Source organism: Trifolium pratense, linkage group LG4 (genome assembly GCF_020283565.1).
Source record: "Trifolium pratense cultivar HEN17-A07 linkage group LG4, ARS_RC_1.1, whole genome shotgun sequence".
Taxonomy (NCBI): domain Eukaryota; kingdom Viridiplantae; phylum Streptophyta; class Magnoliopsida; order Fabales; family Fabaceae; genus Trifolium; species Trifolium pratense.
This window is the reverse complement of record NC_060062.1, coordinates 48,793,505-48,807,676: the sequence shown is the minus strand read 5'-3', so window position 1 is coordinate 48,807,676 and position 14,172 is coordinate 48,793,505. Positions and strand designations below refer to the sequence as shown.

Below are 14,172 nucleotides of genomic sequence, written 5' to 3'. Positions count from 1 at the left end.
AGCATTAACCCCATCATAGACCATACCTCACCAGATCATACAATTTCATCTTTTCCCTCTTCATCTTTCTTTCCCGTGACACCATTCCTTTTCCTCCTTCAACCGCCGCCACCTCTTACCCCTGCCACCACCGTTTCCGGCCGCGATCATTATTTTCGAAACGGAGCACCGCCTACTGCTTCTGCGAACCACCAGTATTCTGTGAGTATATCTAGGTTTGACAATTATGCTCAATACAAAGTAATTTCCAGTTTGTAATTTCAGTCATAAAAGTTTCTTCACAACTGTGCAGTTTTAGGTATGGTAGGTTTATCTCTAGGAGAACAATGTTTTATAGAAGGTGGCATTGCTCAAGATCTTCGTTGTGATGGTAGAAGAAGATTGACTTATAGACCTATCCATGTTGAAACTGGAGTCATTCCTCAGGTAATAATGTTTTCATTACTAGGGACTTATTTATAGCACCGACACTTTAAGTTGAAGATGTGTTTTAATGTCTGACATGTGTCGGTATCCGACACTTATTAATATGAAGTTACATTTAATGACTTTAATTTTCTCATTATTACTAGTGTTTACATGTGAGTGTTGTGTGTCGTCTGTGTAAGTGCTTCATAGATTGACATTTGCAAGGGTGTCTCAATGATTTGACATCAACATGGTGTCTACTTGTGAGTGTCTGTGTCAGCGTTTCATAGTTTGACACTTGCAAGGGTGTCTGTCCCAATGATTTGACCTCAACCTGGTGTCCATGTGTCAGTGTTTGGTGTCTGTGTCAGTGTTTCATAGCTTGGTACTTGCAATGGTGCCTAATGATTTGACCTTTGACTGGTTCAATGCGTGATTGTTTGGTGTTCTATGTTTGTAGCCATGTTTCACAGCGTAAGGGTGGCCCTCTGATTTGACCCCAGACTGGTGTCTACGTGTGACTGTTTGGTGTTCATGTTTGTGTTATGTGTCAATGCTTCATAGCTTGGCACCTGCAAGGGTGTTCCAATGACTTGACCCCAACCGGGTGTCTACTCGTGAGTGTCGAGTATCTAGGTCATGTGTCACTACTTCGTAGCTTGACACTTGCAAGTGTGTCCCATTGGCTTGACCCCCGTCTGATGTCTACGTGCAAGTGTCGCCAGTGTCCATTTCGTGTGTCGGTGCTTCATAGCGTGGCACTTGTAAAGGTGTCCCAATGATTTGAATTTTGACCCCATCCAGCGAATTTTTTCTTGCAAATAGTTCTAATTTGTTGATGAACTTCATGATAGGCAAATGGTTCGGCAAGAGTCAGAATTGGTGCTACTGAAGTCATTGTCAGTGTGAAGGTTTGTTAAAATATTGAAATTGATCTCTTCTTTCATGACTCATACATTCCTTTATTTAATAGTATAAGATGTTTTTTCAAATCACATTACTTTTTCCTTTACCAATCATGATATATTGGCTACACAAGTGCAGGCTGAACTTGGAAAACCAAGCTTAATGCAACCTGACAAAGGGAATGTCTCGATATATATTGATTGTAGTTCAACTGCAGAGCCAGCTTTTGAGGTTGCTTATTCTGTTGCCTGTTTTCCTCCTATATTATTTTTCTTTCTTTCTAGTAACTAGTTATAAAGTTACACATATAGAGGAAATGGATAGAACTTCCACTTATTAAAATAGAGAAATTCCTAGAAACTATAAGGAAATACATCAAAATGAAGAAAAATGCAAGAAAATATCTCTTGCTCCCCATTCACTTCCACCACATGTCCATTTTTCTCTTTAGTTACAGCTAATTTGGTCTACCAATTCATCCTTAATCCTCCTTAGCATGGATGTATTGTCAAACTCTTATCATCGCTCCCTTTCCTATGTTGGTTTCCTTGTCAGGACCATAATACCAAGGAGCCAACTTGATTGATTCTCTTTGCAACTGATTGCTGCCTTTGGGGTCCATAGCTTCACAACAATCCATTCTTTAATGTTTGTTAGCATATTTCTCCTTTGTTTTTGTCACTTAAACAATTAATACTTGAAAATTGAGATGCTGTAAAATTCCAAGTCCATCCAAAAGTTCTCTAGGCACGGCCTCCATCCTCATCTCCCAAGTCACTACGCAAGACCGGCACTGTCCACTCTACAACTTAGGGGAGGAGCACAAGCAATAGGCTCTCTAACGCTCTCCATTATTGGGTGAAGTTTGCTGGTCAAGTGACACAAACAATGAATTGATTTATAATTTTTTTAGAAAATTTAGCAAAAGTGAACTTGACTGAAATGTACATAAGATTGATTAGAGACATATACAGTCGATATAGACTGGTTAAATCACATCCTGGTCATATATATCATGTCCCCGAGCCAAACTCAGGATTTCCCACTATACTTAATCAAGAAATTGCATTCAAATTGTCAAACACTCAAGAACAGGCATACTTCACCCTTACCAAACTCAATTCTTCACTTGGCACTCAAGAAAACAACCTTTAAAGATTCCACACCCTAAAGCAATTTTAGGGATACCACACCCCAATACCGATAACAACTGAAATAGGAAAACATGACTAAAAGGTGCAAAGTAAGATAACGTGTAAGCACTCTCAAAATAAAATACATGACATACAAGTTGTCAGCATTGTGAATCTTCAATTCGAAAAGATAGTGAAGGCTCTAAGTAAATCTATGAAATTTTGGAAGTGTTTCAGTAATGTTTTTCTCAAATTTATCTTCTTTCTGAAAAAATGTGATTTGTATTTATGAGAAAGACATGCTGTAGTGGTTTTCTGTTTGTTGAAATTTCTAAACTGTCAATTTGTTTATTTTTCTTGATATAATCAATTATAAACTATAGCCGACTCAATTCTTTTTAGAATATCTTTGGTATGCATATATGGTCGAGGGGCCGATTGGTTGTCAGCAGATCTGTCAAATGCTCTTCAGCGCTGTCTCTTGGGTGCTAAAAGTGGAGCAGGTAGTCTATCTTCCAACTGACGTGAAGATTATGCTTAATCATATACTTTTTTCTCATGTTGTTGCTTTTTATTAGTTGTATATGTATTGCTGTTGATCCCTGTTATTTTATTGCCCTCCAGGTGCTGGAATTGATCGCTCCTCACTTGTTGTTATCGAAGGGAAAATTTGTTGGGATCTTTATATTGACGGACTTGTTATTAGTTCTGATGGGAATTTGTTAGACGCTTTAGGCGCTGCCATCAAGGTACAACTTAAAATGAAATATAAAATTATATGTTTGAAAAGATAACAACAATGGATTTCTGGCGATAAAATGATTATCAATTCAGACATATAAGAGACAAAGATTTCCCCCTCTTTTTTAAAATATCACTTTTGGGAAATGATTTGAAGTTATCCAAAACTTTTGGTCTTTCTAATTGTTTCTTTAGGCCCCAATTGAAAATATCCTTGTTGTTTCTAGCTGTTTTCTTTGTAATTAACCCAAATGATCTCGCAACCAGTTTAATGGAGGGATTTTTCACATGGATTTTGTTTTTAATGGTTTAATCATGATCTTGACATGATGATATATCTATTTTCCGAATTAACTGGACAGACCCTAATGCAGCTAATGCCTGTTATTCTTTTAGGCTGCTTTAAGCAATACCGGTATTCCAAAAGTTCAAATTGCTGCTGGTGCATCAAGTGACGAGCAACCAGAAGTTGATGTAAGTGACGAGGAGTTTATGCAGTTTGACACATCTGGAGTCCCTGTTATAATTACACTGACTAAGGTAACAATGTAACATACTTATGCTATCTTGTTTTGTTCTCATTAAGCATATTTTGTGATTTTCATACAATCTCTACTTCCTAGATTGGGAAGCACTATATTGTGGATGCCACACCTGAAGAGGAATCACAAATGAGCTCTGCAGTTTCTATCTCTATTAATAGGCAAGGGCATGTGTGTGGTGTAACCAAACGAGGAGGTGTGGGGATTGATCCTACTGTAATTCTTCAAATGGTATCTGCCGCTAAACATGTAAGCGAGCAGTTAATAAATAAATTGGATTCAGAAATAGCTTCTGCTGAAGCTGAAGACGAGTCTTGACATAGAACTTCCAACATAGTGATCACTAGGATGTGTTGTACACTAATTTTAAAGTGATCTGACTTGGACAAATTTTGTAGTTTGGTAACTCTTGATATGTAGAATTTTATTTCAAAATTTTTTGTATTTTGAGTTGTCGATACTGATGTTTAGCTTTGAGATGGCTGTCGATATCTTGCAATATTTTAAGCTATGATTGCAGGGTGTTCTGCATTTTTGGTAGCCACCAACTGCAATGTCATGACTACATCAATTGGTTTAAACCAAGTTTTAAATCTTTTATGAAGTGTTAATTCTTGATACGAAAAATGTTTTCGTAGCTGTAAAATCCTTCACCTAATATTCTAAGTTTTCGTCAAAGAACTCGCCATAGTGCTGCAAAGTTTACTACCTATTTTGTTAATTGTAGCATTTAAACAACGCAAACAAAACAAGCTATAAAACACCGACACAAATATCAGACAAAGATACGACCAATACACGTAGACACCGGTCAATCAATAAGACCACTCATTGAAAATCAAAGATAATATCCAAACTATCTTCAAGTCTGGCATTTTAAGTTGAATATTTTGACACTGTAATCCACTGACATAGTATCTAAAAAGAGAAGTCCAAGTTGCCAATGGTAAAAATGAAGAAAGTATCTTTGATTTTTTTAGAACAATAAAAGACATGTCCCTAATTTGATCTTGATTCTCATCTTCCACTTGTTGTCGACTTTCCTGATTCATATATGGAATTCCTTAAGAACAAGTATCTTTATCTTCTGTCCTTTTACAAGATATATTCCTCACCAAGAGGCTAAACCATTACACTTTTCCTCCCACTTATAAGGCCTACTACCTTGGTTATTTTTTCTCACACCATTCCTTGACACAAGTAACTAATTTTTTATAATTCAACCAACTTAGTTCCATTTTCTTAAGGAACTTTCCTATACACCCATTTTTCTAAATTAAGTTCCTCTTGTTGCCGAAATGGGATCAGCTTGGACTCCAAGGCAAAACAAACAATTTGAGAGAGCTTTGGCTATATATGATAGAGAAACTCCAGATAGGTGGCAGAATGTTGCTAACATGGTGGGAAAATCAGTTGAAGATGTTAAAAGACATTATGAGATACTCAAAGAAGATGTTAGGCGCATCGAACATGGTCAAGTTGCATACCCTTACAGAGCAAACAATGCTAATAATTGAGGCTTTTGTGTCGAATAACAAAGGTATACATGACACACATTTTCTCGCAATTTTTTTATAAACATCTGCACAGTCTTGTACTACTTTCATTAATTTTACGAAATATTTTTAATAGCACGCGTCTGAATTTTACATATTTATTTCGTACTATTTTTCTTCACATTTGCGCAATCTTGCACGAGATTTTTACTAGTTTCTTAGTATTTGTTATTGTTGATATATGAGCCACTATATAGTTCACTGACTTTTAATTCCCTCTTTCACTAGCAGGTTCTCAATCCAGAATCCAACAAAATTGAAGATTAACTATGATTAATTAAATTTTAGTAAAAAAAAAAAACTATGATTAATTAAATCATATCCATAGTAATTAATGAGTAAAATAAATGAAAGTAGTATCAAGTATCAACAGCATTGAACAGAAAAATAGTCCAACTGCAATGCAAGCAACTAATTATATCCATGTATTTACAAATTTTTTTTTGTTGAACCAATGTACTTATAATTAATCTTGTGTGTAAACCAGTATTAACTTATCTATAATTAATGAAGATATATATATTTATTTGTCTATTTGTCTATTTAGTATTTTACCATTCCCTCCTTCTTCTGTCTCTAATTATAAACACGAAAAAATATTGTTCCTGAATATAAGCGATCAATATTTTTCATATTGTTAGATATTTTATCTTTTTAAAACATAACTCTGATTAACAAAAAGTAATTTATATAATAGTTATACATAAAATGTACATATTAATTATAATTTTTTTTCTTAAAATATAAGTAAAAATGTAAAGAAAAAAGAACTTATAAAAAGGATAGCATCTAATACTCCTATTCTTATGATGTAATCAAGGCATCCATGATTATAAAAGCTACTTCCATTAAAGTTACGGCATTAGTACTAGTAGTATTATTTTTGGTACAACTATAACGACATGATTATTACTAATTTCTTGAACAATACAGTCTCACTATATATATACACTATACTACTATGGCAGCAAACCTTTATAAGTTTACGTTAATGCAAAAATGCAACTTGCTTGAACTCAATTTTTAAATCTCAGATTTATACTACTTCCAATTTTAAATATATAAAAAATTAGATCGATAAAAATTAATGTATTTGGTTCAAAATTTAGAACAAATACATCAATTTTTATTAATTCATTTTTTTTTTTATATTTATAACTAGAGAAAATATACAATATACCACGACCATTCAAAATTTCATATGAGAAAATATTAATAACCATTATATTTTTTTTAATGATTATTGTTGGTGTAAGCCCTAGAGGCCAATTATTTATAATTGCATGATACTTGTATTGGATAATTTACTTATTAAATAAAGGTTTTTCTTTATTATGTTTATGTGTTAAATAATAATAGAGTCCCTAGAATAGTAAGTTCATTGAATGGAACGTTAAGTGTGACTTAATCGTGAGAGTCCATTACACATAAGAACACTATTCTTAAAACATCCGTAGTCGAGCTTTAATGTGAATTGGGATAACATCAAAACATAGAGACTATTATGTTGGTAGACTGATGATCACATCTCACGGATCATAGATAAAGAGTTATCAAGTCTTCACATAGATATAAATATTAAGAGTAATATTTATATCGGATTGACCCACCATGAGAATACTACATAGTATGTTATGAAATGTCATAGGATATTCTCATAGTGATAAGTGGTGTATTCCACCATTCGACCTGAAACCACTATGTTCCCTAGATGTAGGAGTGTAGTACTTTGTCGCCAGTCAAAGTTATCCGTAACAGGATGACTATAAAGTTGGTTGATGGGTATTCCACGAATCATGCTAAGGGACATGAGTGACCTAGATGGAATTTACCCCTCCTACATAATAGGAGATATGTCTATGGGCCCAATATTGAACTTAACAAGGATGACGTACTATGCCTTGTGTTCAATATAGACATAAGGGTAAAAGGGTAATTATACACATGAGTTTTATCACGGAAAGGTTTGTCAGATCACGTGACATTCTTGTGACTTGGGTAGCAGTGATGTGTTGCTAGATACCGCTCACTGTTTATAATATTAAGAATAATATTATTGCCAACGTTATAAGAACCTACAGGGTCACACACATAAGGACAGTCGATATGGAAGAAATAAGTAAGACTTATTTTGAGGGTGCGATTAGTGAAAAACGGTTTTGGGCTTAAGAAGACCAAACACCGTTTGGCCCAACTGACCACACAAGAAACTCTATAAATAAGAAGCTTGTGTAGTTCAGTGTGTGCTTGCTTTTTCACAATTCGTTTTTTAGAGAAACCTTAAAGCTCTGAAATCCTAACCACACTTCCTAAGCCTTCATCTTGTAGCAGCTAGCACTGAAAGTTGAAGACCTGTTCGTGTGGACTAGCTAGAGGTGCTGCCGTCGTGTGGTGCTTGTGATCAACGAATAGAAGCAAATAGTTTGCTGTTTCAGTTCACCAAAAGGTATAACGTTTAACCCTGATCATGACCATTCGCAAGGATCCATTGAAGGAAAAAAATTTAAAATTCCGCTGCGTTTTACACTCTGTTTAAACACGATTTTCCTTCAATTATTTCGTAGATTGCTTAGAACATCATAAAAAGTTCGTCTAGAGAAAACGACTCAAAATTTAATTCCTAGGTCAAAATTTTTGTTATTTTTATCTTTAATTTTTGCCTTTTAAAAAATTCATATTTAACTTATATCATGTTAAAAAATTCTAAATTTTAGTAAATAAACTTTATATGATATTTTAGATATGTCTATGAAAAATTTAAGAGTTTAATGATAATTTAGCAAATTTAGTTTTAGTAGGGACTAAAACTATATGCAAGAATTTTTTTTATAGGGATTAAAAATTAAGTAAGTACTAAACTTAGAATATTGCCATTTCATAGGACAAAAAAATATATTTAACCATATTTTAAATTACTAAATATATATTTAGTATTTTTCAAATATATACGTACTTCTTACTAATATTACTATTATTTTTTTATCTTTGCAAATGATTGGAAATAACAAGTCATAATTGATCACAATTATACACAAAAGACAATTTGGTAATATCTATACAAAAAGTTTACATGTTAATTACATGTATTTATCAATTTTTTTTAATATATATGTAAAAAGTGCTAAGATCATTAGTAGTACTTTTTTTATTTTTTGACTAAAGATCATTAGTAGTACTATGGAGCAGGAATGATGTTCTTTCTTTAATTGGTCAATTTTAAATTTTTCTTGATGAGGAAAAGGAGTAAAAAAACAAGTGGTGCGGGAAATGAATGGCTTAACTGAATTGTTCGAAATTCTGAGGACAAAACCATATGATATGGCACAATGAAAACCAAATGAATTGAAGAGTGGAATTTTGGAACCAAAAAAGTGGTAGTACTAAATTGTGCGAGGGAGCACCTTATCTAAACAAATATGCCACATAGATACGATACACGACACGAGTCAATGGGGTAGTAAATTAAATTAAAGTTTGTTCTGATTCTCTCAAAGTGAACAAATGATTAAATTTACGGTAAACTCTAATATCAACATGGTCCAATTATGTCAATAAATATTTTTAAAACAATAACGATGATAAATATTGTTTTTGGACATAGAAGATAGGGTAAATAGTGTTATACCCCCCTGCAAAATAGGCGAGTTTTGCGTTACCCCCTGTAAAATAATTTTTTGAGATTACCCCCCTGCAATGTCAAGATTCTTTGCGTTACCCCCCTGGCTTAACAAGTGGGCATATGACATGGAAGAATCTTGACGTGGCATGACACGTGGAAATTAATTTATTTTTTATTTATTTTTAATTGCCAACTCATTAATTAATGTGGGTTTTTAATTAAAAAAATGAAAAAAAAAACTTAAAAGTTGTTATATTTTTATGAACTTACTTAAAAGAAAGTTTTTTTTTTTTTTTTGACTAAAAGTTGTTATTATATATATATAAAAAATCTTATATATATATAATAACTAATAATAGAGTAACAAAAAAAAAAACGAAGATGAAAAAAAAACTAATAATAATAATAGTAACCAAAAAACTAATAATAATAATAATAACTAATAATTATAGAGTAACAAAAAAAAAACTGCAATCACATATTTTAACTAATAATAATATTAGTTATTATTATTATTATTAGTTTTTTGGTTACTATTATTATTATTAGTTTTTTTTTCATCTTCATTTTTTTTTTTGTTACTCTATTATTAGTTATTATTATTATTATATATATATATATATATATATATATATATATATATATATATAAGAATTTTTTTTATATATAATAACAACTTTTAGTAAAAAAAAAAAAACAAAACTTTCTTTTAAGTAAGTTCATAAAAATATAACAACTTTTAAGTTTTTTTTCCTTCATTTTTTTAATTAAAAACCCACATTAATTAATGAGTTGGAAATTAAAAATAAATAAAAAATAAATTAATTTCCACGTGTCATGCCACGTCAAGATTCTTCCATGTCATATGCCCACTTGTTAAGCCAGGGGGGTAACGCAAAGAATCTTGACATTGCAGGGGGGTAATCTCAAAAAAATATTTTGCAGGGGGGGTAACGCAAAACTCGTCTATTTTGCAGGGGGGTATAACACTATTTACCCTAGAAGATAATGTTTTTCAAGAAAATAACGATGATAAATTCTAAGAAAATATGATTTGACAGTTAGGCGATACATTTAATGTTTGGTTGGACAAGTGGATGTTAGATGGTACCTCGCTTATTAATTTTAGCAGCCAAACTATCATATTGATACTTTAAGTGTGTTTGATATTCTGAATTTGGTAGGGAGCTGGAACTAAAGCTACATACTTGACTGGGAATTGACAGCTAGCATGACTAATTAGATTTTAGTCATTCCACCCCCTAATCAGTTGGATGGTCGAGATATGATAAGGTGAGGAGGAACGAACACGAGACGCTTCACTATCCAAAGTGCTTACAACATGCAGCGTGGTGATACTCATTCTATAGCGCGGGAGTGGTAGGGCATTTGGGCTTGGAAAGGACCACATAGAATCCAAACTTTCATGTGGATGACGGTGCATGAAAATATCCTTACTAATTACTCCAGGAGCGGATGAAATATTGGTATTTCTCCTTTATACAATAATTGTGGAGCAGTAGACGAAACAATTATCCACGTGCTATGATTGCATTAGTGCAACACAAGTATGACTTAGATTAGTGCCTTCTAATCAGATTTATAATTTATTTCTTCTTTATCTTGTACGGATTGAATATTCAAGAACATAACCAACAATTTCCATGGAACTCATGACCTAAATTGGACTTCGACTTTCATGGTAGCATGCTGGAACCTGTGGACCTGGAGAAACGAAGAAATTTATGAAGAAGGTTTTTAACGTCCAACTAACCTTACTTATGTTATTCTCAAGATGGCTAAAGAGATTCACAACCGTCTCCACAATATGTCGAGTGACAATCAATATGAAACTATCTTAATTGTGATGGATCTCAGAATGATAGGTTGGGACTTGCTGGTTGCGGTGGTTTGTTGAGGAACTCAGATGTCACTTGGCTAAAGGGTTACTCGCAAAAGGTAGAAAATTGTGATGCTCTTCACGCGGAAATGTGGGGCATGTACCTGAGATTAGACCTTGCTCACAGAGAGGGGATCATACATCTTCATGTTGAAAGTGACTCTAAAGTCTTGATTGATATGGTGACAAAAGAAAATCAATTTTAAAGGAAACATACCCACTTTGGTGGGTCGTATTAGACAACTCTTGGAGTTAAATTGACAAGTTCAATTATCACACGCTTGGCGTGAAGGAAACAGAAGCGCCAATTGACTTGCTAATTTTAGTTACTCTCTAAGTTCTTTTAACGTTCATTTTATGGTGTCTCTCTCAGGGAGCTTTAGAGAATTCTTTTTGATGACATATCTAGGACTTGCATGCCAAGAAATATTTGTTTAACTTTGTAGTTTTCTTTCTTTTGGGCGTTAGCCCTCTACTATCCCAAAAGATAATGTTTTTCATAAATTTTATAATTGAAAAAAGTACTTAATTGATATTAGTTTGATTAAAACAACGAAAAAATAAGTATGCATTTCATATTAAACTATTATCAACTGTGTCACTAGTTAAGCCGTAAAGAATATGAAGATCGCAAGTTTTTATATCTTAAAAGTATCGTCAACAATTATTAAAATTTGTGATAATTTTTTGACACTGGTCCATGATAGACCACATATTTAGGTAGTCCATATTAGCACTTGTCTAAATTAGTTGGCAATTTCAAAATTATTAGGTCGGATATTTTCTATGGTGATTCGAAATTTCTCATGTTTGTTTTTCGGTGGTGTTTAAAACTTTGTTTAAAAAAAAAAGGAGTTTAATAGAAGTGCACAATTGGTGTAAATTCAATGATAATTTATCGTATAAGGATATGTTTGAATGAATATATTTGACTTTATCTAGTAACATAAATTTTGTGAAACTGTTTGACAAAATTTAAGGAAACAATTTATGACATTTTTTATGAACTTTTTTCAGCTTATTTTATTTTATTTATAAATTCTCCAAAATAGCTTATGAAAATAACTTATACCATATATAGAAACAATTTAATTTAATTTTATCTGATGTTATAAAACTAGTTTATGTATTTTTTATTTTGTGAAGAAATTAGTTTATGTAAACTTATTATTCTTAAGCGCTTATTATAATAATCCTTTGTACTATAAACTTCAAATACATTTTTTTTATCTAAACAGAGTCTTGCGTAAAAACAAAAATCTAAACAGAGTCTAAATCCTTTTTAAAATTGTATATTTAAAAAATAACCATCAAATAGTTTTTTTTTTTTTTTTGAAAAAAACCATCAAATTGTCGGTGTAAAATTACACCGATCATGCGTATATATATTAAAGGTAAGAGAATTCAAATCTAAGCTAGATACACCTTGTTTGTTCTAGGCATCTTTCTTGCGATACCAAGTGTAAGCGATTCAATTCAAAATGTCACTATAGTTTTTAATTTTTATACTTTATAATTTTTACATGGATGATAAAGGATGCTTTTCATTTTTTTCCTTTATATATAGACAAGTGGCAAACAATATTAAAACTCACACATAGTTATATTAAATTTATTTATTTTTTGTAAACCAACTGTTTCGATAGACCTCAAATCCATATCTCCGAGAGATTATCCACTTTGGGGTTATCCTGTCACGATTTTATCCTTTATAAAAAAGGCGCCTCGGCGATTTGAAATGTGTGTTGTATATAAATTACTTTTAGCCCCGATTACTAAACGATGTGGGACTATTTTGGTGTATCCGGAACAGTAGCCCCTCAGTCGAGGCTAAGGGGCTAAAGGGTGTCGACCCACGAGCATGCGCGAGTTCGTCACCTACAAACAGTGCCAATGTTCCGATCTGACCTTAAGTCCACATCTCCGAGAGATTGTCCGCTTTGGTTATCCCATCACGGTTTTGTCCTTTGTAGAAAAGGCACCTAAGTGGTTTGAAAGGTGCGAGTGTTGTATATAAACTACCCTTAATCTCGATTACCAAGTGATGTGAGACTATTTTGGTGTATCGAAACACCATTTTTTTAATTCTTTTTTATGGAATTAGATTATATCATAATTAAAAATTAGGTATATACCTCGCATATTACGATTCACAAGATTATCTTATATTTGATTAAAAGTAATATAAGATTGTGTTAAAGTATGCTGATAAAAAATATATATAAACCGTGTCCCCGAGATACTAGTTAAGTATACTGAGATGATCAGAGTCATCAAAGAGTAAAACCATCTAAATATTTGTTTTAGACTTTCAAAAATATAAAATAAATTATTTCACAAAAGTGAGCCAAAATTTCATAAACTTGAATCATTAATGAGATTATCAAACTTTTAAGTTTGGGGCCAAATTGAATAATTGAGTGATATCGACGGATTATTCTATCAATGTTTTTCTGTCATATTTTCTCATGTTTAATGATCTCCATCTTTAAAACTAAAATTATCTTAAATTATATTTATCTCGTTTTTTGCAATGGACTATGGATATTTCAATGGACCGTTATGTCACATGAGATGATCCATTTCCGATATCACAATTTGTGGTTTGTCATGATTCTTTTTAAACAAAAAATAAATGATGATCATGTTTTCTTATTCTCTCCGATTGGACTAGTCTTGAACCTCCTCTTAGGAGACTCTATGGGAACCTGGTTCCATAGAGCTTAGTTTTTTTTTTCTTCTTTTTTTTTCTTTCCTTTGATTTCTCTTTGTGTTGCTTTTATTTTTCTCTTGCTTTGTATAAAAGATAAAATAAGTTAGTGTAATAATCAAATTAAAGGGAAAGTATATACTTCTTTTTTTACTATATACTCGTATATAATGTCTTGATGTATAGTTTTGTTTTTGTTGATATTAGGCAATTTATTCTTGGTCCCATAGTGTTCAAAGATATAAAGTGACCCATGGCCCAGTGGTACACATCTACTAAAAGATTCCTTTGCTATTTTTTTTATTGGTTTCGAAAATTAGCATATTTTCCAAAAAAACAAAAAGTTCCAAAATAAAAAAAAAGCATAGTTAAGGTGGTATATTAATTATATAATATGCAGTTGTGGTTCGAATTCCGCGAGTTTAACTCAGTTGATAGTAACATCATATTATATATTCGTTGGAGTCGAATTCGAACTTCAAACACTCTATTTATTCAACTTTAAAATAAAATTCATTATAACTAATAGACTACTTAACAAAATAAAAAAACATAGTTAAGTACAGATAAACCGTTTTAACTTTTTTTTTTTTTTTTGAAAATAACCGTTTTAACTTTTAAGTAAACATAAACATGAATAATATTATAAACACATGC

The 14,172-nt window shown here is 32.1% G+C and overlaps 1 protein-coding gene across 3 annotated transcripts; it reads left to right on the top strand.

Annotated features, from left to right (window-relative positions):
* LOC123924768 (exosome complex component RRP42-like) lies at positions 1–4,350 on the top strand. 3 transcript variants are annotated; one of them, XM_045977738.1, is made up of 8 exons: positions 1–215; positions 299–426; positions 1,263–1,319; positions 1,453–1,545; positions 2,872–2,950; positions 3,072–3,196; positions 3,585–3,728; positions 3,812–4,350. In XM_045977738.1, the coding sequence occupies exons 2-8, from the start codon at positions 301–303 to the stop codon at positions 4,046–4,048; spliced, it is 861 nt and encodes a 286-aa protein (XP_045833694.1). In that variant the 5' UTR covers positions 1–215; positions 299–300; the 3' UTR covers positions 4,049–4,350. The 3 variants fall into 3 exon arrangements, with proteins under 3 accessions (XP_045833694.1, XP_045833693.1, XP_045833692.1); XM_045977737.1 differs by having other exon boundaries at positions 293–426; XM_045977736.1 differs by having other exon boundaries at positions 2–201; positions 293–426.
* Positions 4,351–14,172: the final 9,822 nt, after the last annotated feature.